Below are 25,016 nucleotides of genomic sequence, written 5' to 3' on the forward strand. Positions count from 1 at the left end.
TGTTTCTGTTCATTCTCTGTTAAACATTATGATTTTTTAAAAAAGTTAAAATGGCTCTGCCTAAAGGCTGAAAAATAAAAGGGAGGATCCTATAAAGAAGAGGGAGGTATAAATCTGAACCACTGAAAAATTTTAAACGTAGATCTGAATATATCTGTGATTGGGTGATTGTACTTCTGGATTTATAGAATTACTGTTTATTTCTTTTTCTTTCTTTCTTTCTTTCCTTTTTTTTTTTTAAACAATCTGAAAGGTAACCATGGAGGATTTCAGTAAACCCCTCAGACAGTCAGCACTATCCCACGAAATTCTGGGGGTATGGTAAATTTTTCAACTAGATTTTATTTTCAATAACAAGTTTAATTTCCATTCATATGCCACAGTTACCAATGTTTACCTTTTAATGGTGAGGTGATGTAATTCTGGTATATGTTTTGTGTAGCGTAGGTCATGTATGTATATTTTGGGTATCTGTTTCTATCAAAGAGCAATATGCAATGTGAAACACTGTGGGCTCAGCCTGGAAATGAAGTATGAACTGGTACTGTACCACTTTTTTAAATTAGAAAGTATATAATGGTCGTTCACATTAAAATGAATTATTTTACATACACTTTTTAAATTATATGATTATTTTGGTCTTGCTTCTTTAAATATAATATTTATTACACTTTAAAGTCTTAGAGTATATATGGCATTTCAAAGCCGCTTTGTGTAGTAGTTCAAAGCAAGATTAATCATCACTCCAGAAACCAAGGCTCCTTCTCTTAAAATATAACTTAATCTTTCTTTCATAATTTGTTTTTATTACTAGAAATTATTAACAACTGTATCATGACAACATTTTTTTAGAATCTTTTAGAGTATTGAATACCATTTAGAGCAACTGCCTACGTGGATATGCATTTTTATTGCTTGTGTTAATATGTAATAATTAGAGGCAGAAATACAATGGAAGCTATGGTTTGCATGTGTTAAAGGTTTACAACAATGTAATTTTTATGTGAAAAGCATTAAAGGGATAACATTAAACTTGACTCATGCTGTTTGCTGTCCCTGTCTGGAAGCAGCTGGTGTCGTGTGAACAAGAGACTGCAGTTATTATGGATGGCCTTTTAGTAATGTGAACTGGCTTTATGCTGTGTGTATAGGGCTAAGGAACTAAGCGTTAGGGGTATTAGTTCTTGAAAGTTCATGTTACAGCAAGCACTGGAACTTCAGTGTTTTTTCTCTCATTAGGCTGCTCTCTCTAGTGGGGGAAAAAGCCTTTTTTAATTTTTGTTGTCAACCATTTTAGAACACTGTGGCTGAATTGCAAGGAGTGTCTGGCAACTGCAATAACAATAACAACTATTTCCTTAAGGTTTGTTTTTTGGTGGAAAATAATGCTTATCTGTACCTTCCTGCTTTCATGTGTGAAGTTAAATATTCTATGTGTCTTATTAACTAGCTCTGTGCTTGGAAGAACTTCTCTAGAGCCATGTGTTTTGTATGTTGAATAATAGTTTGAAAATAACCAATTGAAAAATAATTAACTCTGAAACATAGCACATATTTTAGGCACAGTTTCTGCAATTTGGGCTCACTTCCTAATATTTAACCATGGGTATTTTAAACCCCAAACATTTTAAATATTTTGTGATTTATATTAAAGGGAAGAAAAAGATATCCAACAACAGAGCTGTATGATGTTCATAAAATATAACATACACGGTGACTTATATTATCTTTAAATCCAGTGATTATTTTTTTAGAAAAGGCTCGTTTGATACAAAGTTCTTAATTTTTCAAAAAACTAAATGTATATATATTTAAATTATAATAGTACTTGTTCGCACAATTTATATGGTAGGCATACTAAAATGTGTAAAAAGATTTTACACTTTAAATCATAAACTAATTCTCACTATCTTTAGCTGCCAGTAACAGTGACAGAATAACTTAGAAATGGAAAGTCAGGTATATTTAAAAGGGAGATTGCTTTATGGTGATTAGAGGAAACAGAAGAATAGAAGAAGTACAAAACAAGAAAAACAGCTTGTTTACAGACTCCAGTTTGACTGGACCTTTAAAATTATTTAATTTAATTATGTCCTTTGGTTTGTGATCCCCAAATCTATAGTAGTGGTCATTGTAATTGAAACCCAGAATCATAAGGTGCTGGGAAGACATTCAGTTAAAGACTGTATCCATTCTTGGTCTTACCTAAGCAGTGTGCACATGCATGTGTGCACATGCACATATACACCCACATAAATGCAGTATCCCCAGGAGGCAGACATCTTCCTCTACTTGAAAGGTCCTCTCTAGAAATATTCTTTGTGTATAGAAATATTATTATTTATAACATGGAGCAGAGACAGGAAGATGTGTATTGTAAAGGGAAATTAGAAGTTAGAATAGAAACCTTTGCCTAAATAATGCCATCTTTTTGTAGCTCATTTTTTTAGTTTTATTTTGTTTATCATAATTCAGGTGATTTGAATATGTTTTCTTATTTTCTTTCCAACTACCACATTGTCATATTAATTCATGAGCCAAATATGAAATATCAGATACACTTTATCAAGTACTTCTAAGCCATTAAATTCCTCTGAGATTATAGACTTTGTACTTTCTAGAAACCATGCTAGAACAATTCAGTGATGAACCACAGAGTTTGCAGTGTTACAGAAATGTCACAGAAACAAACACAAATGACAGCATTTTTTCCAACTTTAAAAGCATTTATAAATTGAATATAATTTTTTACCAAAAAGCTCTAAAATGCTAAAATGCATAGTGAGAGATGGGCCTTATTAGCTTGGGAAACTGACTAACTTTCCAGTGGGCCATAAGGATCCTGTGGTTTCCCATGCCTTTGCTCCTCCTGTTTTCTTTACCTTGAATGTCATTCCATACACTCTTTGTTGCTCTTTTGTGCCCACTAATCCTGTTCACCATTCAGGTCTCTGTTTAGATTTCATCTGTCTCCTCCAAAAAGCTTTCCTGGGCTCTCTCAGCTGGGCTGAGGGCCCTTTCTTAATTGAGTCAGTAGCACCTTGTGTATCGCTCTCTATCATTTTTTACCCATAAGCTTGTAATGTCTTCAGTGACAGGTCTCGATAGCTGGTTGATTTTTTTTTTTTTTTTTTGCGGTACGCGGGCCTCTCACTGTTATGGCCTCTCCCGTTGCGGAGCACAGGCTCCAGACGCGCAGGCTCAGCGGCCATGGCTCACGGGCCCAGCCACTCCGCAGCATGTGGGATCTTCCCGGACTGGGGCACGAACCCGTGTCCCCTGCATCAGCAGGCGGACTCTTAACCACTGCGCCACCAGGGAAGCCCAGCTGGTTGATTTTTAATACATACAGGGATGAGCACAGCACTGGGCAGATTAGAGGAAGCCAAGAAATTGAACTGACTTGAATCACCCAAAGGATATTAAGAGGAAAAGTGGAGAGTAGAGTTAAATGAGGAGAATGAAATTTAGTTAGGAGCATAATCTGAAATAGTGAAGGAAGAATGGCATACAATACAAGGATAAAAGAAATGTCAAACCTAGTTAGACTAGAGATTGAAGATAGGGAAAAGGCTGAAGGAATAAGCTGTACTTGTCTTTGGCACTTTGGGGTTTAGCAACGTTCTGTGGGCTTTTGCTACCACATTTTAATTGTTTTGAGAGACCATGAATTTACAAGAAGACCCTATCTCTATCACACTGCACCAAAATCTTCTGCATGTAAAACCAAAAAAATAAATATGCTTATTTCATTCCTTGAAAACCTTTAGGACCTTAGAAATGGCAACCTGGTGATTCACATTGACATGACTTTTTAGTCATAAATGAATAAACATGTAGTAGAAATAGAATAGTTGAAATGGCCTAAATGATGCCAAGATCAATACTGCATAGATAACCGTCTTCTCCTGCCCATTGTATTAACTTAGAAACAGGCTTCAATCATAGAAATACATTTTCATCAGCAGGAAAAACTAAATGGTGACCTGACCAAGGACTGACGTCCTAAAGATGCCTTACTGTGGAGGTTTACCTGGTCTGATAAGGGCTCCATTTATTTTAAACTGATATTGATGCTAGTAAGGGTGGTGGTAAAAACTCTTAATTGATTTCTGGAATTCTGGTTTTTAAAGGGGTTTTTGAAAATTATTTTATTGACATAGAACAAAATCTTAAGTGTGTAATTTGATAATTTTTATTACTATATATCCATATTTCACATATTAAAATCAACATTAATGAAGAATAATTTATATACAATAAAATGCACCAATTTCATATGTGTTTAGGTTAACAGTGTGATGAATAACCACCACCACAATAAATATACAGAACATTTTCATCACCTCAAATAGTTCCCTTATAGAACTTTGCAGTCACTCTCAGCCCCAAAAAAGCATTCAGTCTGCTTTCTGACACTATAATTTTGTCAATCCTAGAATGTCATTTGAATGGAATCATAAAGTACATACTTTTTAATGTCTGGCTTCTTTCATATCTCTATCATAATGTCATACTTATCCTAAGTGTTCTCTATATTATGATTATACTGTAATTGGTGTTGCTTTGGGTTACAATAGAAAAAGCCCACGGCCCACCCAAAGTGGAATTCTGATTGAAGAACTCCATCGTAAAGCTAGAGCCCCATGGGCTACATCCCAGGTAGATTAACTACTCAAATGTGAAAAGCAAAACCAAAAAATTTAGAAGACTGTACAAGAATATCTTTAAGACTTCAGTGTAAGAAATGGTTCAAATCCATAAAGGAAACAATTGAGAAAATTGACATTAAGATTAAGAACTTTTATTCATCAAAAGAATGCCTTTGTGAAAGCAAAAAGACATACCAGAAGCTGGAAGAAAATATTTGAAAACTAAATAACTGAAAGAGAATTATCTAAAAAGTCCTCCATGAGCCAGTGGGAAAGACTGCTTATGGGCTATTGGCTTGAATAGTCATATCGTAGCAGAAGAAATCTCAGTGGCCAACGAATACATGAAAAGATGCCCAAACATATTAGGAATCAAAATGTAAACGTTAAAAACCAAAATGAAATACTCTTTCCTACCTACTAAATTGATTTAAATCGGATATTTTAAGTTTTGGTGGGGATATGGAGTAAAAGGAGCTCTTATTCTCTGCAATAGGAGTATAAATAGGCCCATTCACTTTGAAAAACAATTTGGCATTATCTAGTAAAGTTGACTCAACAATTATATTTCTTACTAAACACCTTAGTAAAATTCTTAAATTCATGAGGTGTAAGACATGTATAATATCATTCTTGTAATAGAAAAGAATTGGATACAACTGACATTTCTATGAAGAAGAGAATGGGTAAATATATTGTATATTCATTCAGTGGAACGATACACAGAAGTTGTTTCTGCTGTGCACAACAGTTAGAGGAATTTCAGAAGCATACCATTAAAACGAGAAAGGCACAGAAGAATACATGATTCCATTTATATGAAGTTTAAAATCGTAAAAATTAATGATACGTTTAGTCATTAAAAAAATATAGTAAAACTAAAGAACAACAAGAATAATAAAATTCAGCAGAGTTATTCCGAAGGGCAGGCGACTAAAATAGAATCAGGGAGGCACACAGAGAGGATTATAATTGAAATGTAGTGGTACTGCTCCTTTTCTTAAGTTGTTAGTTAATTGGTGGTGGTTACATCATTATACTTTTTGTATATTTCATAAATACTCTTTGTGTCAACTCAATATTTAATGAAGAAAACTAAAATCTGGCATGTCCAATTGCTTATGTTGAATAGTTATGTGGATGTAAAGTGAATATGACATGATTCCTGCTCTCCAAGGGCCTATAAAATGACTTGAGACTCTGTGTCTTAAAGTGGGACTCTCATAGTATTTCTTTAAGATTGCAGATTTCTCCACTCAGCCTCACACCTGCTGGAACAGAATATGCATTGTAAATAGCCTAGGGTAATGGGAGTTTGTGGGAAGGGTTAGATGCAATCAGAGCTGGAGTTGTCCAGTTTAAAGATGCCAGGAAAACTGATGTAAAGACTTTTGAGTCCTGGTATTGCAGACACTTCTCAAGAAGAAATTGCTTCCACAAACCACCAGATAGCCATAATGAGGAAAGGAGTAAAATTATTCTCCCTCATAGGAAATTATAAGTTTGAGATTATATTTATTATTAATCTGTAGATAATCCATAGAAATACCATCAATAATATTTTTGTTGGTTTTACTTTTTTGTTTACTATAAATTCTGTAGCTGTAACTTCTGGTTCTATGTGATAATCAGCATTTTTGCAATCATATGAGTCAATTTTTATATGAATACACCATATTTTCCAAGATTCAGTTCGTTGTAAGATTAAAGAATTATTAAGATAATAATAACATGTGCCACTTGGTCAGTGTAGTTGTTCTCTTCTGCAGATTAAAGATTTAGGGAAATACAAATCTCTTAGTCTCTTCCCACAGTCCTGCTGGCATCAGAATAAGTGCTTCATTGTTTCCTTGGCAAGTAAAATGAAACTCAAGGAAGGCTGCCAATTTGAAATTGCAATGTGACATTTGAATACAGAGGTCTACTTTGGTCTATTGACTGTTTAGTTCTGGATCTCAGTGGGAAAAATAGGGATCACTGGTTCCCTCCTCATATAGAATATATTTATCAGAGATTTAAAGACAATGGCATTCATGTCTTAGTAAGTAGCTATCATGTATTAAGAGGAATTGAATTAGGAATATTGAGTCATAGAAAAATATAATTTATACTCCCAAGAAGCTTGCTATTTTGCTGTGGAAACAATAAATATATATGGTAAAGAATTTAAATCATTTTCAAGGCAATCTGTCAAAAGGCCAGATAACCATAGTATAAAAGAATCATCACAACAAAGGACATACAAAAGTAAAAGCATGAATTTGAGATTTGTGGTTTCAATTTTTATTTGCAAGAAGTTGTTTTTTGTTATTGTTTATTTGTTTTCTGTAACTAAGAAGCTGGGCCAATATTAGGTGTGCTCAAGAAATAAAAAGACCAGTTTACCTGCAGAGCTGAGTATATAGAAAGGAATAATGGTTGGAAAGTCTTTGAAAAGGTAAACTGAATAATATTGTAGGGACTTTAAAAATCAGCTGACTTTCTAGACATTTTTTCCATTAAATAATAATTGGGGTAAAGGGAAATAAGGTTTCTGTGCTTCATCTGAGCAGGTAAAATGTCAACACCAGAAGACTCTGATAAGTAAAAAAAAAAAAATCAGGAAACAATTCTCTCCAAGGCTCTAACATTTCGGAGGCATTGACTGCCCTTTGTTCTAGACTATTTGTTCAAATGTTTATATAGATAACAGTCTTGGAAGATACAGGTAGACTTTCCCTCTCGAGCAAGGACAGTAATACTTACTGCCTGTTATGAAAGATGCAGGTTACCAGGCATGTCTGGGTGTCTCTACTGACATGCCTGCATGTTCAGGAATCCTCTGGCTCTCTTATCACTCTTTGGAAATTGTGGCTTGAGATACCAACACAAAAATCGTGATACAAAAATCAACTAGTATGAAGACCCATTCTGGGTTAGAAGAAGGTCTTGACCTTGTTCAGACAGCAGTTACAGGGATACATACTGACACTGAGCATGAAAGGAAGGAATTTGTCATTGTCATAGTCAAAAGCCTGGTAAATCCTTAAAACTTTGGCTGGTTCACTGGGGAGATTATGGGACAAGGAACGTAATGCTAGTTAAGGAGAAATAGCAACAGTTGAGCTGCCTTTTGACTCAACCCCTCCTGCAGTTTATCATGCCAACTTTAGATTCACTCAGACAGTAAAATGTCGTGAAGCTTTTTGCAGTGGGTCTCGACTGCTATAAGGGAAGATTAGCCCTGTCGGGGAGATTTCTTTCAAATTGACAAACTCCTGTGGGAAACCATGGATGAATATTTGGGTCCTAACTGGTCTATAATGCTGATAAAAGTAACTCACCAGAGAATGAGACACTATTTTGTTCAAAACAATCTGGATAAATTCTTGCAGTCAGCATTACCACTTGAAAAACGTCCCCATCCCTTACGTTCACACTACACTTAATGACTGGACTCCAGATTGAGATGGACTCCATAACAGAGTCCCTGTTGTAGGAGTCAAGGCCAAGGCTTCTGAGTCAAAAACTCCCTGAAGCTAAATTGGTTCTATCAGTAATGATGACTCACCCTGCATAGTGCTTTAGGTGGACCACAGACATTGGAAGTTTGGTTAAAACATATTAACCACTGCACTGCTCAAAATTGAAAATGCACTGTTACTTATTACATGAAATTGAATGATTAAATCAACTGAATAATTGGCAGTGAATTATTACGGCACCTTATTACAGGCACAGAGCTTCTCCCTGCCTCCATGCCCCTTGATGTCCCCTCTTACTACCCTAACCTCATTTGCTTTTAGGAGAAAGATGATGAGGGTCAGGCTAAGATAGATCTCTTTGTCCTCCAGAGAGATCAAATGCTATATGAACCCCTTGAATATACTGGGAAACTGGGAGGGGAGGCACTCAGACTTTATGGTTCTGTGGATGCTGGCTCACCAGTCAGCATCTCACCTGATCCCATAGTGAGAAAGAATATCCAGATTCAACTGATGTGGTTTGGGCGGAGTCCAAAGCAAGAAGGAAAGCTGGAGAGGCCTTTAGAGGGTGGATGGGACCCTTTTGGCAGATGCAGCGTAAAGCTGTTATTCTTCCACTGCTAACTCTGCAATGGAATTGATTTCTTATATGCCTGCAGTTTTTTGTGCCATTAGTGACAGTGGTGATTCTCCCACTCAGGGATTGCCACATACAGAGAAGTGATAGGGTATGTAGATGACTCTCCCTGTTTTATTCCAGGTGGTCCAGTAGAAACAATATAGAATCACAGGAAGAGAAGGGTAAATCGCAGTTTATTTTAAACACTTAATGGCTGCCAGAATACTCAGGCCATTTCTCAACACAACACTGCATGCCTGATGCAGCAACCAAAGAAAGAGGAGATGGGGTAGCTCTTAACCTCCTGCTAAGCTCTTATGGAAACTGAACCTGAATGCTCGACCCATGGAGGCACTGTCACTCTCTGGCCTAATATTCTCAGTTTGATGTGGGTCAGCCTCACCTCACTGATGAATAAGGTTGGAAGGGCCCAACAGACTTTACTTGTCAAATGGAAATGACAGATTCAAGAAAGCTGCTAGCCTGGCCCAGCAGCATCTTAGATTTACATGAACAAGTAGCAGCTTTTTATTTGGGGGGAACTATCTGCAACTATCCTCCTGAAACAAGGCCTCTAGCTCAATGAGGCCTTTGGTTCATAGAGGTTTCCTTAAATCCCTGGGTTTGTTTCACCAGTGGTTCAGCCAAGCTGTCCAACGCCACCTGTTTGGCTTTCCAACCTCAGCACTAGCTATGCAGACCCCAAAATGAACATGGTCACTTTGCTCACTGGGCAGAATTCAAGGTCATACTTAAAACTCTGGCCAGTACTCCCCTTGATGAACCCTGTGATATTTTTACTGATTTTTGAGCTGCTGTCAACAGCCTGTTGGTCTGTCACTTGGAAAATTACAGATTAAAGTTTAGGATGGCAAACTATAGAAACAAATTGTGGCAATTGATCACACTCTTGAGACTTTTCATGAAGCTTAGGGGTAGTCATAAGAGGCCTTCATGTATTAAAAGAAACACTGTAGCCCTCAGATGACATTAGAGATCCCTCGGAAGTGAGGCTGTTCTTAGTTAATCGGGGTTGCTTTCCTGGGGGATAGCTGACTTTTTATTTATATGCAATTATTCTTAGGTTTGGAGTCATTTAATTAGATAAGGTGGTTCAAAATTTGTTCCAAACTTTAGGTGATGTTATCAAATGACACCACCTCTATCCTGGAAGGCATTCAGGTTGACCTCAACTCACTGGCCAGTGGTGGGTGATAGAATCGCCCTGAAGCCTAGATTTCCTCCTGTGGTCCAATGCCTAGTCTGTGCAATCACCGATACCTCCTGCTGTACCTGGATTAATACCTTAGACCAAGTGGAAAACTCAGTGAAGAAGCTTAAGGAGAAAGCTACCTGGATTTCTAAGGTAACCCCTGATCGTTTATGGGATTTGTTTAGCCAGTAGAGTCTGGAAGCCTGGGGAGTATGGTTGATCTCAGTACTGCAAGTTGGGCTCATTCTGCTGTTTGAAGTTCTTTTAATAGTAGTTTTAATTATATGCTGTGAGACAGACTGAACAGTTTTGGTCCTAGCCAGTCTTGGTCACACTTATCAGTGTAGTCAAGGGAATGTCATACTCATGGAAAAATTCACCAGTTGTCAAGATAGTGTAGAAATGAGGGTGGATATTGTTGGGAGACAATTCCCCCATGGCTCTCTCACTTCTCTGCATGTCTTGTGAGCAGAGGCATGTTGGCCTTTGTTTCAGATTATTTTTTCAATGATATTTGTATAATGAACAACCTTGGGAAATAGAGATAGTATCTCTCTTCAGGGTAGGTGACAGACTTGCTTACCACCTATTATAAAAAATTTGAGTTTCCTAAGCTCAGAATTCTTAACAAAAGAGTTTTATGGTCACAGCTGCTGCTTCATTTTTAGACCATGACAGTATCCTGGATTTGAACTTTGTTTGGAAGCCATTTCTTAATTTTAGAATCAAGACTTTCAGAACCATCAAGTCTTGGTTCCTTTCTGTTCAACAGTCCTCTCAATTGATCTCTGTTTGTCATATTTTAGTGGAAGCAGCAGGAAGAAATCAGGCAGCGCCTTCAGCACTTTGTTTGGAAATCTACTTCCCTGGCTCACTCAGTTCAGTAGGGATATTTCCTACATTTTCCTTACAGAAGGTGGTAATGTGGCAAAGCTTTCTGCCACTACACAGCAAGGATCCCCCTTCCAGATCTCCACTTACAGTCTTTTCAAGGCAATTTAGGCTGCTTTAACATACTCTTCAAAATTCTTCCTGCCAGGGCTTCCCTGGTGGCGCAGTGGTTGAGAGTCCGCCTGCCGATGCAGGGGACACGGGTTCGTGCCCCGGTCTGGGAGGATCCCACATGCCGTGGAGCGGCTGGGCCTGCGCGTCCGGAGCCTGTGTTCCACAACGGGAGAGGCCACAGCAGTGAGAGGCCCACGTACCACAAAAAAAAAAAAAAATTCTTCCTGCCAGCCTTTATTCACTGCCTGTTTCCAGACTTCCCTGTTTTTCTATATTTGTTATGGCAGTACCCCCTTTCTATTGCTCTATAACAAATTACCACCAAAACTCAGCAACTTAAAATAAGAAGTATTCACACATTACAGTATCTGTGGGTCAGTTTACCTGGATACCTCTGACTCAAGATCTCTTGCAAGGCCAAAAATAAGGTTTCAGCCAGAGCTGCAGTCATATACACGCTCAACTGGAGGAAGATCTGCTTCCAAGCTCACTCACAGATGTTGGCAGAATGCAGGAGATCTACTTCCAAGCTCCCTCATGTGCCTTTTGGCAAGCCTCAGGTCCTTGCTGGCTGTTGGCCAGAAACATCAGTTCCTTGTGATGTGCGCCTCTCCATGGGGCCACATACAACATGGTGGCTTGTTTTTGAAGAGCAAGAAGACAAAAGAGACGCCAGTCACAGTTTTTTGTAAACTAATCTTAGAAGTGACACCCCATCACTTTTGTTGTATTGTGCTTGTTAGAAGTGAGTCTGTAGGGACTTCCCTGGTGGTGCAGTGGTTAAGAATCTGCCTGCCAATGCAGGGGACACGGGTTCAAACCCTGGTCTGGGAAGATCCCACATGCCACAGAGCAACCAAGCCTGTGCACCACAACTACTGAGCCTGCGCTCTACAGCCCATGAGCCACAACTATTGAGCCCATGTGCCACAACTACTGAAGCCCATGCACCTAGAGCCCGTGCTCTGCAACAAGAGAAGCCACCACAACGAGAAGACCACGCACCGCAACGAAGAGTAGTCCCAGCTCGCCGCAGCTAGAGAAAGCCCACATGCAGCAACAAAGATCCAATGCAGCCAAAACTAAAAAATAAATTAATTTAAAAAAAAAGAAGTGAGTCTGTAGATCCAGTCCACATTCAAGAGAAAGGATTATACAAGAGCATGATTGCCCAGGAAGAAGGGATCATTAGGGGTCATTTTAGAGCTTTCCTACCAGAGTGGTAAAGAGAGTCCCTCCTTTTGAGGAGTATACTTTTGAAAAGGAAGGGAGAAAAAAACTAAAAAAAAAACTTTAAAACTCCGTAACATCTAATTCTGATTTTTGAATGGTCTACCACAATTGCTGTAACAATTTTAAGAAGGGAAAAGTGCGTTTGAATTGTTACAGAAGATTTTATAGGCAAATCTTAATCTTAAATCTTATATCAGAATTTTAGGAAGAATAATTTGCCAGCAGTATTATCAGTGACCTGAGGCACTGAGCACCTGAAGGCAGGGAACACAAGAGGCCTTATGAGTAATCAAGATAGAGATTTTAGATGTTTCTTGATTTGGCGACTAGACAGTAAGAATGGAGTGCAATGTCAGAAAACATTCTGAGAACAAAGACAAGAAAATTTTGAATGACTTGATAAATGAATTTATATCTTGGGCTATCATGTTGGATGTTTTACATATTTTATTTCTTTGAATCCTCTCAATACCTATGAGATTGGTATCTTTTGAACCATTTTATAGAAGAGGAGATCACGGAAGATACAAGCTAAATGACTTGCCCACTATCATACAGCTGTGACGTTGTTTTTTCTCTTTTGGGGCCCTGGTCTCTCCAGCCCCCAAGTCATGCTCTTTTTTTGTTGTACTGTTCTGTGGCATTGTCCTGGAGAAACGAGGGACAGTGAAAATAATCGTAGTCATAAAGTCATCTTGTCATTTAGCATATTCTAGGCACTATGATCAATACTTTGAATATATCACTACTAGAAATTCTCCCAACCACCTTATGAAGAAGGTGCTGTTATTCCCAGTGATGTGAAAAGAGACTAAGTAGCCCAACACTACAGAATCAGGACACACAGAAGTCAACTGACAGAAAATGGAAAGAGAGATGCCTTTGCAGAGAAGGGGATGCTTTTGCTGAAAGCCATCTGGATGGTTGGCACAGACTTAGGAATTTTAAACATTAAAGTGTTAGTTTGAGGTCTTCCTCCTCCAGAGAAAAAGCAACTCTCTTCTATTCTCCCACAGAACTGAGTCTGAAAATATATATAACCAAATTCAATTCCAGTAAACAAATTCCAACAAAAACTGCGTAATTAAGGCTATTTTTATGATTAGCACCATTTAGTTTCCCTGAATTTACCAGAACAAACATTGCTGTAGCAAAAATTACTGCTAATGGTTGAACCTAACAACAAGAGAAAATCCCCAAAAGGGTCATTTAGGCCCCAGCTGCAGCTGTGCTTCACTGTATTTCTTACTTGAAAGCTGAGAATTAACAGGAAAATCAGGCTCTGCTGTGCTGTGCAGATGTGACTAACACTGTATCAATTCACTCAGCAAACATTTGTTCGGTGCCTACTGTATGCCAAGCAGTGTGCTAGCCACACTGGGATCACAGGGATAGATTATGCCTGGCATTCTCAGGGAACCTACAGTTGAAAGAAGTTGTTGGGAGGAGGCAGATATAAAAACAGCCAAGCTTCCTGAGTGACAGAAGGCATGCCATGGAAACATAAAGGAGTGAGTTAGAAGAGTCTTATGCCAGCAGCTTCATGGGATGTGCTAAGTAGATGGATATTCATCTTGGACCACTGGGGCAGGAGTGGAGTCGATCAGTGAGGAGAACAGAGGCCTGGAAGTTTGCTTGGCCTTGGGTAGAAGCCTTGGGTAGAAGCTACTCCCAAACTGGGAATACAAGAAGAGGAGCAGGTTTAGGGAAAGGAGAAGTTTTACTTCAGAAATGACCAGTTTGCTTTTTTTATTTTTTAATTTTTTTTTTGCGGTACGTGGGCCTCTCACCGCCGCGGCCTCTCCCGCTGCAGAACAGTCTCCAGACGCGCGGGCCCAGCGGCCGTGGCTCACGGGCCCAGCCACTACGCAGCACGCGGGATCCTCCTGGACTGGGGCACGAACCCGTGTCCCCTGCATCGGCAGGCAGACCCCCAGCCACTGCGTCACCAGGGAAGCCCGACCAGTTTGCTTTTAAAAGATTCATGTGGCAAAGTCTTCTAGGATATTATATTTATGAGACCAAAAGTTAGCAGATGTCTGGTTACAAGATTTGATGAAGGCTTTAGCCTGTTGCTGTTGTAGTATAAGTACTGCAGCAGCAGCAGCAGCAGTGCTCACTTATTTTGAGCATTGCCATGTTCCTGACCTTGTGTTGAACACTCTACAGGTACCATCTAACTTAATGTCATGAACAACCTTGTTATACTAAGGAACTATTTTTATCCTCGTTTTATAGATGAGGAAATTGAAACTTAGATCTGAAAACTAACTTTACCAATATCAAGAGCCGGGATTTGAACCCAGGCCTACGTGACTTCAAAACCAAGATGCTTTAATTGGTCACCACTTAACTCACCACTATAACAGATACTGTCTGTTCCTTCTGTAAAACCTACACTGAGATCTACAGCCCTCCTGAGTATTCAAGGCTCTAATATGTCTACATGCTTCTGGTCCCACCAGAACCACCAGAAGAGGCAGAACCTGTCAGTTGTACTTAACATTGTAATTATGTATTTTAATAAAATATTAAATCCCCCAATAGCATATGAGTATAAAGGAAATTGTGTCTATGAAAGCAGATACAATGCTTTGCAAAGATTCAGTGAAGACTGGTAGCTCAAGAAAATTAGATGTGAGAAGGAAACGTAAAAGAGAAAAACCATAAAAATCTAGAGGACCTTAGCACTCATTTTGCCCTGCAAGAATCTTTTTCATCTTTTTTTTTTTTTCCTGCACACGGGCCTCTCACTGTTGTGGCCTCTCCCGTTGCGGAGCACAGGCTCCGGACGCACAGGCTCAGTGGCCATGGCTCACAGGCCCAGCCGCTCCGCGGCATGTGGGATCTTCCCGGACCGGGGCACGAACTCATGTCCCCTGCATCGGCAGGCGGACTCTCAACCACTGCGCCACCAAGGAAGCCCTTTTTCATCCATTTTAAGACACTGCATTAATTCTATAGATTATATGCTCTGGTTCTGGTTTATATAAGAAAAAGTGCATGAAACATCAGTCAGCATACCTGTGAGCCAAACCTTTTGAAGGGGACTTCTATGCGCTTGCCCAGGGTGAGCATATTATGAGAGAAAAGAAGAGGACAGGAACTTCGGAGCTCATTGCAGGCAGGTGCAAGTCTTCAAAGTGAACTGAATGATAATGTTCAAAGATGTGGAGGGTGAATTTCAACACCACAGGATTATGCACCAGGGTTTTTGGTTGGAGGAAAATGAAAGGAATGTATTTCCATCTTTTTTTTTTTTACAAAGCTTTAGTTCTGTAGACTGTAAGCAGGATAGCATAGAAGAAAGAGCATGGGCTTTGGAATATGTTAGATGTGTAGCTTCAGCAACATAACTAATTGACCTTGGGTAAAGTCTCTGAACCTCAGTTTCCTCAAGTTAACACGGTACAGTAATACCTATATCAGTTTTTTAAGGAAGGTACAGTGGTGGGCACATAGTAAGTTACAAAGTAATCACTATTCTTTTTTTGACCCTTTTTGGGAAGCCATTAAAGAGTATAAGATATTAATCAAGAAGGTAGACAAGAAGATGAAAAGGCAAGAACTATTCTTGCCTCATTTAAAGTGGATTTGCAGGTTGGGACGAAGAACTTTCAAGAGTCTGTGTTTACTTGAAAGATGCTGAATCTTTTCAGAATAAAGAGATAAAGAGAAGGACCTGGATACCACTGGAAATACTTTGTTGTAGCAACTTTTGGGGGGTACAGCGTTGTCTGTCTTCCTCTGTAAATGTCAGATTCAGTCCAATTTAATTTTGAGGTTTATGAAATTCTGCTAACATATCATTCCATGTAATTTATTTTATTTGCAGATTACCATAAAAATAATGTCCATTTTCCACAAAGATAAAAGAATCAGAAGAACACATATGCTAAGTCTACCAAATGTAACTTTTTAACTTCCAGGTGTCTATGAGGTTCTGTAGTAAAGGCACCCTTTATTCTAAAGCCTATTTAGGATGGGATTGGTAAATGATCTGAGAGAGAGAATGGCAGTATAACGTTTTTAAACGCCCTATCCAGAGTCTCTAGTAAGCAATAAGTAGAATCAAGACAGTAAAATATACATTTTGTCCTCAGGATGCTTATGAGACTAATTAGAAACAGAAAACATTAGTAAATGGAAAGATGAAATGAGAGATAAAAAATTTTAGCAGATTGCAGGTGATTTGGGTGTTGAGGAGAGAGACTGGTAGAGTAAAAAAAAATAAAAGAATTATTAATAACTTACATTTATGGAGATAATTTTGATGACTCAAATGGGTAACAAAGAGAATTATACTTAGAGGTAAGAATTGTATATATTGTACAACCCTTATCCTGTTATTCACTAAAAGGAGCATTAAAAAAATAAATGTGATAGAATGCTGCCTTCTCATCAAATGACTTTACAGTGCATTTTCTGGATATTATTGGAAACTTCCTTAGCAGGTTATAGATATTACCAAGTAAATGAATTGGCGTTCTTGGATTTATTCTTTTAAAAATGTTTGTTAAGATCCTGTTATAGGTTAGGCCCCCTCCTAGGCACATGCTTATGTTCATTCCCTTAGATATGGTGAAGAAGTATCTATTTTCAAGCTGGCAAAGGGAAATCAAATTGTTCATTTCAACTCTTATGTTTAAAATGTGCTGCATTGTCATCAGACTTTCAATTTAACTTAAGATTTTATTGAGTCATTCATGATAGTCATCAAATTGATTTGATATAGAAGTGAATTTTATGTACCTGGCTTAGGCCTTCATAATAAACACCCGGCTTTGCTGCTAGTTGTAACTATAGGGTCAAAAACAAGCACAGAGTTTTATATCTCTAAATCAAAACTTTCATCCGGTTATCTTGAGATTGTGCACTTTGCCAGCCTTGCTACCTTTCTACTAATAACATCACTGGGATTCATAAAGTACCTATTAGTTCTAAAAGTATGTATAAATAGGAGATGAATTAATTTACAGAATATCACACAAAAAAAATACCAAGTCTGGAATTAAGAGACCTTTTAAGGTTTATAGGAACTAATCATACCACGAATGGAAGCTATCTGGAACCAACCAGCCCCACTGCAGCTACCTTGCCCTGCCAGTGCCAAAGACACTTAGAATGGTATTTCCAGTTTAGACATTTTCAGACTGGTTTCTTTCTTTCTCTTTTATTATTTTATTTATTTTTTTAACATCGTTATTGGAGTATAATTGCTTTACAATGGTGTGTTAGTTTCTTCCTTATAATAAAGTGAATCAGCTATACATATACATATATCCCCATATCTCCTCCCTCTTGTGTCTCCCTCCCACCCTCCCTATCCCACCCTTCTAGGTGGTCACAAAGCACCGAGCTCATCTCCCTGTGCTATGTGGCTGCTTCCCACTAGCTATCGATTTTACATTTGGTAGTATATATAAGTCCATGCCATTCTCTCTCTTCGTCCCAGCTTACCCTTCCCCCTCCCTATGTCCTCAAGTCCATTCTCTAGTAGGTCTGCGTCTTTATTCCCGTCCTGCCCCTCCTACTGAACACTGGCAGAAGACTTCAGACCTTTCTTTCTTTCTTTTTTTAAAATTTTATTTATTTTTGGCTGCATTGGGTCTAGTTGCAGCACGTGGGCTCAGTTGTTGCAGCACGTGGGCCCTAGAGCGTGAGGGCTTCAGTAGTTGTGGCACATGGGCTCAGTAGTTGTGGCTCAGAGGCTCTAGAGCACAGGCTCAGTAGTTGTGGCACACGGGCTTAGTTGCTCCGTGGCATGTGGGATCTTCCCGGACCAGAGATCCAACCCGTGTCCCCTGCATTGGCAGGCAGATTCTTAACCACTGCTCCACCAGGGAATTCCCTTCAGATTGGTTTCTAAAGACCCCTAGGGTTCCAGGTGCTGATGAGCTATATAGTATAAAGATGGAGGCCAGGACTTTCCTGTGGCGCAGTGGTTGAGAATCTGCCTGCCAAATCAGGGGACACGGGTTCGAGCCCTGGTACGGGAAGATCCCACGTGATGCGGAGTAACTAAGCCCGTGCGCCACAACTACTGATCCTGCGCTCTAGAGCCTCTGAGCCACAACTACTGAAGCGCCATGTGCCACAACTACTGAAGCCCACACACCTAGAGCCCGTGCTCCACAAGAGAAGCCTCCGCAATGAGAAGCCTGCGCACCACAACGAAGAGTAGTCCCCACTCACCACAACTAGAGAAAGCCTGCACACAGCAACAAGGACGCAACACAGCCAAAAATTAAAAAAAATTAAAAGAAAAAAAGATGGAGGCCATCCACCTCTTTCCCTTTCAGTCAAAGCATCGCTGATTATATTAGGGCTGTGCGGGGGAAGGGGGTTTCTAACTAACATGTAACCAGTTTGGAAAATCACTGCTCTGTATGAAATATCCTGACCTTACTTCTATACACAAATGCCACCGAAGTCAAAGTCTTCATGCTAATAGTCTCTCTGTGTGGAAAAAGAGTCTGAGGATGCTGAGGCATCCTTTGTTTGTTCATCGTGGTCAGTGCCCGCCAGATTCCTTAATAGATATGGTATCTACTTCTGGACACCACAATTTAAGAGAAAATACCGAGAGCTTGGAGAGAAGTCAGAGTACAGGCGCAAAGACAATTACAGAGAATGAGACCTACGAGGAAACTAGAATTATTTTACTTTGAAAGAGAGAAGTCAGAACGGCAATTCATTAATGGTCTTGCAGAAATTAGGAATTATTACGTTGAGGTTAAGGATTGGATTTCCTTCATGTGCAAACATAGTCAAGTAAATACCATTTCAGGTTTAGCAAGAAGAATATAGTGTAGAGCCAAAAGAAAAAATAACAGTAAGATGCTAAGCCTCTTTAATCAAAGGAATAGATCACTCAGTATACTATGAAATTTTTTTTAAAAGGCAGTATGAATCCCTAGCTGTTTTATGTATGAAATGTAATACTACCTGAAGGAACAGGGGTGAATTAAATGAACTTTGTTTTTCAGGACTGTGACTCAGTGATTTATCTTTAAATTATATCAGACGGTATAGATTTCAAACAATTATTTTGAATTAGAGTCTCATAGCCTGATGCTGCCAGGAGAGGAGCTACTTTCTAATAATGTTAAGGAACTTAGTCGTGAGGAGGAATATTTATTCCAAGGGTCATGAACTCATATACCTACAGGGGCCCATGGGTATCACGAAGGAGTGATGCTAACAGCTTAGAATAATGAATTATGGAAGTTATGGTGTATTACAAAGTGTACCTGTGTAAAGGGACAACGACTGCTGACTCTGGCCAGTGGTTATCATGTCGTTATGTGCTTATATTGCCAGATCTTTGGCTTTCTCGAGAAAAACTGGAAATCTAGAATAGGTGAAAGTTTTTAACATTGCCAAAATGCTGAGATTTATTAAAGTAGTACTATATAGGCAAAGCAATACACCTGTGTGGGCTGTAAGTTAGAAACCTTTGGTTAATTCTTTAGGTCACTAGTTAACCACCACGTTAGTTAGACAAATGAAACAGAGCTGATTAAACTCTAAAACTTAGGAGAATCAATCTACTAAACCTTTGTAAGGCTTAATTAAGGTCCTTTCCAACTCAATGAATCTTTTGGTCTCCCCTTCCTTCTTCCCTGCTGTCAATATTGGGTGACTTATTCATTACAGGTGTTGGGAATTTAAAGGAATTACTTATTTCCCTTAGCAACATAATTTTATTTAGTAAAAACATCAAACACTTTGATTTAAAATAAAGGTTTTGTTGCTTTACTAAAGATACTGCTGATGCTCTTAGATTTTTAGAAATGCACTTATAAATGGCATAGACATGTCACTTTGGATTTTTGAACTAACATTTGTTTGTAACATTGGCTGAATGAGGCATGCTTGACTCAAAAGCCTACTTACACTTTTACCATTTGGTGACATATTTTATTTCTCTTTTATAAAATATTTTAAAATAACCCACCTCTACATGGGTAAGGACAGCTGGATTTCTGAAATCCCCTTCCTTTCAGACAGGAGAATATGCCACAGATGAAGAGGAGGATGAGGTAGGACCTGTTCTTCCTGGCAGTGACATCGCCATTGAAGTCTTCGAGCTGCCTGAGAATGAGGACATGTTTTCCCCATCAGACCTGGACACAAGCAAGCTCAGTCACAAGTTCAAAGAGGTAAGTTGCTGATCTGCAAAGTATTTTTCTATAGCTGTCCATTTCATTATTAAGTATATATATTTGTTTGAAAAGTGTATTAAGAATAATCAGTTTTTTAAAGAAAGCCTTTCAGTAACAGATTGTCCTGAATCTCATTGAATTTCAAGGCAAAAGTTAAGTAGATCTCATTCCACAGTCATTAATTTAAATGCTTGTTATTTGTCATAGTGACAGTTTTTAACTTGTCTGTTCCATAGTTTCAAGCTATAGCTTAAATTTGCAGTTTTCATGTCAAGGTTATATTTGTAAAGCTTTATGAAAGTTTTGGAACCCGGCTTTCCTCGAAGGCAGTGATTTCTAAAAAGGCTTTTGTTTTTCTTTTCCTAAAATAGACAAGGTTCCAACAGGGATCAGATGATATTCCCAAGTGGTTTAACTGAAGAAAGTTTAATGAATGAACTTTGAGTAGAGTTAATAGAACTACCAAGGGATGGTGCAGTGTAGAGGGACCAGCCACAGGGGAAGTTGTTACCATCTTTTGGCTTAATGGGTAAAGAGGGAAAGAGATTACCTTTTTTTGAAGGAGGGCCACTCAACATCTGCAGCTTTGTAAGATGCAACCACTGCTAAAAACTACACCCTGGGGGTAAGGGTGATAATATACCAAGACCCTTCTGTCCTCTTGTTGATGCCTCCCATCAGCCTAACCCAGGCAGGGGAGCCTGGGAGATTCAGTCTTGAAATCTGAAGAGATTAGCCTCCTGAGGCAGGAGCTGTCAGAAAAGGGCCAGGAATGGATCCTGAGGGGGCGAATGCAGATAACCACAAAAACTCTTCTTCCAGATGAACTTCTCAGACCCCCAACTTGTAAAACAGAAACAGTGATGAATGGGTCCACAAGCATTTTATTCTTCATTGCTTTGTGGAACATCCTCCGTTGTTGGAAACAAGTGTGTCATTATTTACAGCCTGCCCACAATAACCCTGAAGCACTGAGACTTGAAAACCATTGTTTTGTGGTTGCAAGTCTCTTAGGGACTTGACCACTTGGAAAACATATTCTCCTATTCATGAAAAACAAGGATTATAATTGCAGATTTATAATTTATAAATTTATTTATAATTTCTAATTTTGATGTATTATAAACAGGTTAATTTTATATGTTCTCATGTTTTACCTAATACACCTAGTACATTGACTTACCTTTTTAATTCCCTATGACAAATTTATAGTTGTGAGACCAGTGTCAAAGTGAATGTACTTTTCAAATGTAAGTTTTTATTAAATAAAACAACTTATGTTCATTATAGAGTTTTAGAAAATACAGATTTGTATAAATGCCAAAAAATCATTCCTAATCCCAATATTGTCGTATTTGGGATTGTAGGATGTATACTGTGTTAAATTCCTGCTCTTGATACTTAAAAGTGTATTATTAGGATTTTCCCATGTCATCAAATATTTTTCCATAAATGATGCTTATTTACTGTTTCATCTTATGGATCTTATATAATTTACTTAATTCTTTGTTTTGGAACATATCCTTTGTTTCCAGGTCTTTTTAAATTATTAAAAGTAATGTTGCAATAAATATTGCAATAAATTATCCTTAGGATAATTTCTTACAGTGGAATTATTAGATCAAGGAATATGAATATTTGGGGGACTTGTACTTAATGCCAAGTTGCCACCAGAATGGCTTTTCTTGGTAATATAGAAATTTATTTATGTCACCCAGTGGTTTCGAGTGCCCATTTCTCTTCCACATATTGTTATTAGTCAGGTAGAACCATTTCCATTTATATAGTTCACAGAGTCCTTGAGACAAAATACATGGGTTTTTCAGATGATTTATGACTATTCCTAGTTCTAAATCAGATACAAACGTCTCAGTGACAATGAAGTACACTATTATATAATGATTAGAATTCTCTTATAGTAGACGTAGCAATGCCTACCTTAGGACCATTTCTTATAAAGTCTTTCTAGATTAACTGATATCTTCAAACCAAAGAAAAATGCAGAAAAAGAAAGTTCTTCTGCAGGAAGTGACTGAGTGGGAGGAAGTGGTATAATCTGTTTCTCTTTGGCTCTGAATTGGCCCAATGATACATATTATCTGAAGAGTAGATGAACTATTTGTTCTTTAAGAAATCTTCCTTGAGAAAAGACAGTCTCTTCAATAAGTGTTGCTGGGAAAACTGGACAGCTACATGTAAAAGAATGAAATTAGAACACTCCCTAACACCATACACAAAAATAAACTCGAAATGGTTTGAAGACCTAAATGTAAGACCAGACACTATAAAACTCTTAGATGAAAACATAGGAAGAACACTCTTTGACATAAATCACAGCAAGATCCTTTTTGACCCACCTCCTAGAGTAGTGGAAATAAAAACAAAAATAAACAAATGGGACCTAATGAAACTTAAAAGCTTTTGCACAGCAAAGGAAACTATAAACAAGACGAAAAGACAACCCTCAGAATGGGAGAAAATATTTGCAAGCGAATCAACGGGCAAAGGATTAACCTCCAAAATATATAAAAGCTTATACAGCCCAATAACAAGAAAACAAACAACCCAATCAAAAAATGGGCAGAAGACCTAAATAGACATTTCTCCAAGGAAGACATACAGATGGCCAAGAAGCACATGAAAAGCTGCTCAATATCACTAATTATTAGAGAAATGCAAATCAAAACTACAATAAGGTATCAGCTCACGCCAATTAGAATGGACATCATCAGAAAGTCTACAAACAACAAATGCTGGAGAGGGTGCAGAGAAAAGGGAACCCTCTTGCACTGTTGGTGGGAATGTATATTGATACAGCCACTATGGAGAACAGTATGGAGTTTCCTTAAAAAACTAAAAATAGAATTACCATATGACCCAGCAATCCCACTACTGGGCATATACCCAGAGAAAACCATAATTTAAAAAGACACATGCACCCCAGTGTTCATCACAGCACTATTTACAATAGCCAGGTCATGGAAGCAACCTAAATGCCCATCGACAGACAAATGGATAAAGAAGATGTGGTACATATGTACAATGGAATATTACTCAGCCATAAAAAGGAATGGAATTGGGTCATTTGTAGAGACGTGGATGGACCTAGAGACTGTCATACAGAGTGAAGTAAGTCAGAAAAAGAAAAATATCGTATATTAATGCATATATGTGGAATCTAGAAAAATGGTACAGATGAATAGGTTTTCAAGGCAGAAATAGAGATGCAGATGTAGAGAACAAATGTATGGACACCAAGGGGGAAAAGGGGGTGGTGGTGGTGGGATGAACTGGGAGATTGGGATTGACATGTATACACTAATATGTATAAAATAGGTAACTAATAAGAACCTGCTGTATTAAAAAATAAAAAGACCCTAGGACCTTCTAGGAAATGTAAGAGGACTTGGTCATATTCAGTAGATGCCCCTGCCTTGCTTATATTCCTGATTTTACTGATTGTAGCTCGTATTGTTTTCCTCATCTCATTCTTGCTACACTTTGGGAAATCCTCACATATTTTGCACTAATTAATATAACACTCTCAGTTTAGTCTGTCTCTTTGTTATTGTCCACTCACCTTCCCATCTTCTGACATACATCTAATGAAAGGAATAGAGGAATAAAGAGCTGTGATCATTCACAAATGTCCTTGATAGTTGCCCATGGAATTCCAAGGGTCTTCTAAAGTATTATATTTTTGTTTGTTTTGTGTTTGTGGTTGCAGTTGTGGTTGATGCTGCTGTGATTTTGGTGAGCCTCTGATAAATCTGTTCAAATAAATTCTTGTTCCAATCAAAAAAAAAAAAAGAAAAGAATAATACCATGTGGTTTCACTTATATGTGGAATCTAAAAAAAAAAAAATCTTCTTTGAATGTTGTAACTCTCAATCCAACTTTGAGGCAGTGAGGACAAGGTTGTGTACCCTGGCAAAAGCCTATTATATAGCTCTTCCATGTTGCCAGGTAAGCATGACCCCTACTCTTTGTTAGATAATTGAGCTGGAAATAGGGTACACATTTTTTTAATGGACGCTAAAGAGCCTAAAAAGCCGAAATAGTATATGGAAGGTTATAGCCTCCATTTTCTGAATTGAGCCAAGGACTCAGTGCTCCATAAATATTGTTTGAAGTTGACTCCATAGTGCAGACAGCTGCGTGATCTGGACCAGGGGCTGGCAAACTATGGCCCATTGGTCAAATTGGGCCTGCTGCCTTTTTTTGTAAATAAAGCTTTATTCAGACACAGCCATGGATGTGCATTTATTTATTGTTTGTGGTTGCTTTTATTCTACAACAGTAAAGCTGAGTAGTTGTACAGAGACCATACGGCCTCCAAATCCTAAATTCTTTGGACTTTTACAGAAAATGGCTGCTGGCGTTGATGTAGGCTGCTCCATGATCTGGACCCATTCTATATACCATGGCTGATTTAGTTTTAGCCTGAGTAACCAAATCTGTATTTTTTTTTTTTTTTTTTGCGTTATGCCGGCCTCTCCCTGCTGTGGCCTCTCCCGTTGCGGAGCACAGGCTCCAGACGCGCTGGCTCAGCAGCCATGGCTCACGGGCCCAGCTGCTCCGCGGCACGTGGGATCTTCCCAGACCGGGGCACGAACCCGTGTCCCCTGCATCGGCAGGTGGACTCTCAACCACTGCGCCACA

General features: G+C 38.5%; 1 protein-coding gene across 4 annotated transcripts in view; it reads left to right on the top strand.

Moving 5' to 3' along the window:
- Positions 1–25,016, top strand: part of PPP1R9A (protein phosphatase 1 regulatory subunit 9A) — a 326,308-nt gene that overhangs the window by 224,953 nt on the left and 76,339 nt on the right. For all 4 annotated transcript variants that reach the window (XM_060157051.1, XM_060157050.1, XM_060157052.1 and 1 more), the window contains exon 6: positions 20,196–20,351. In XM_060157051.1, coding sequence (XP_060013034.1) covers positions 20,196–20,351 — 156 coding nt within the window. The remainder of the gene's footprint in view (positions 1–20,195; positions 20,352–25,016) is intronic.

Source organism: Lagenorhynchus albirostris, chromosome 8 (genome assembly GCF_949774975.1).
Source record: "Lagenorhynchus albirostris chromosome 8, mLagAlb1.1, whole genome shotgun sequence".
Taxonomy (NCBI): domain Eukaryota; kingdom Metazoa; phylum Chordata; class Mammalia; order Artiodactyla; family Delphinidae; genus Lagenorhynchus; species Lagenorhynchus albirostris.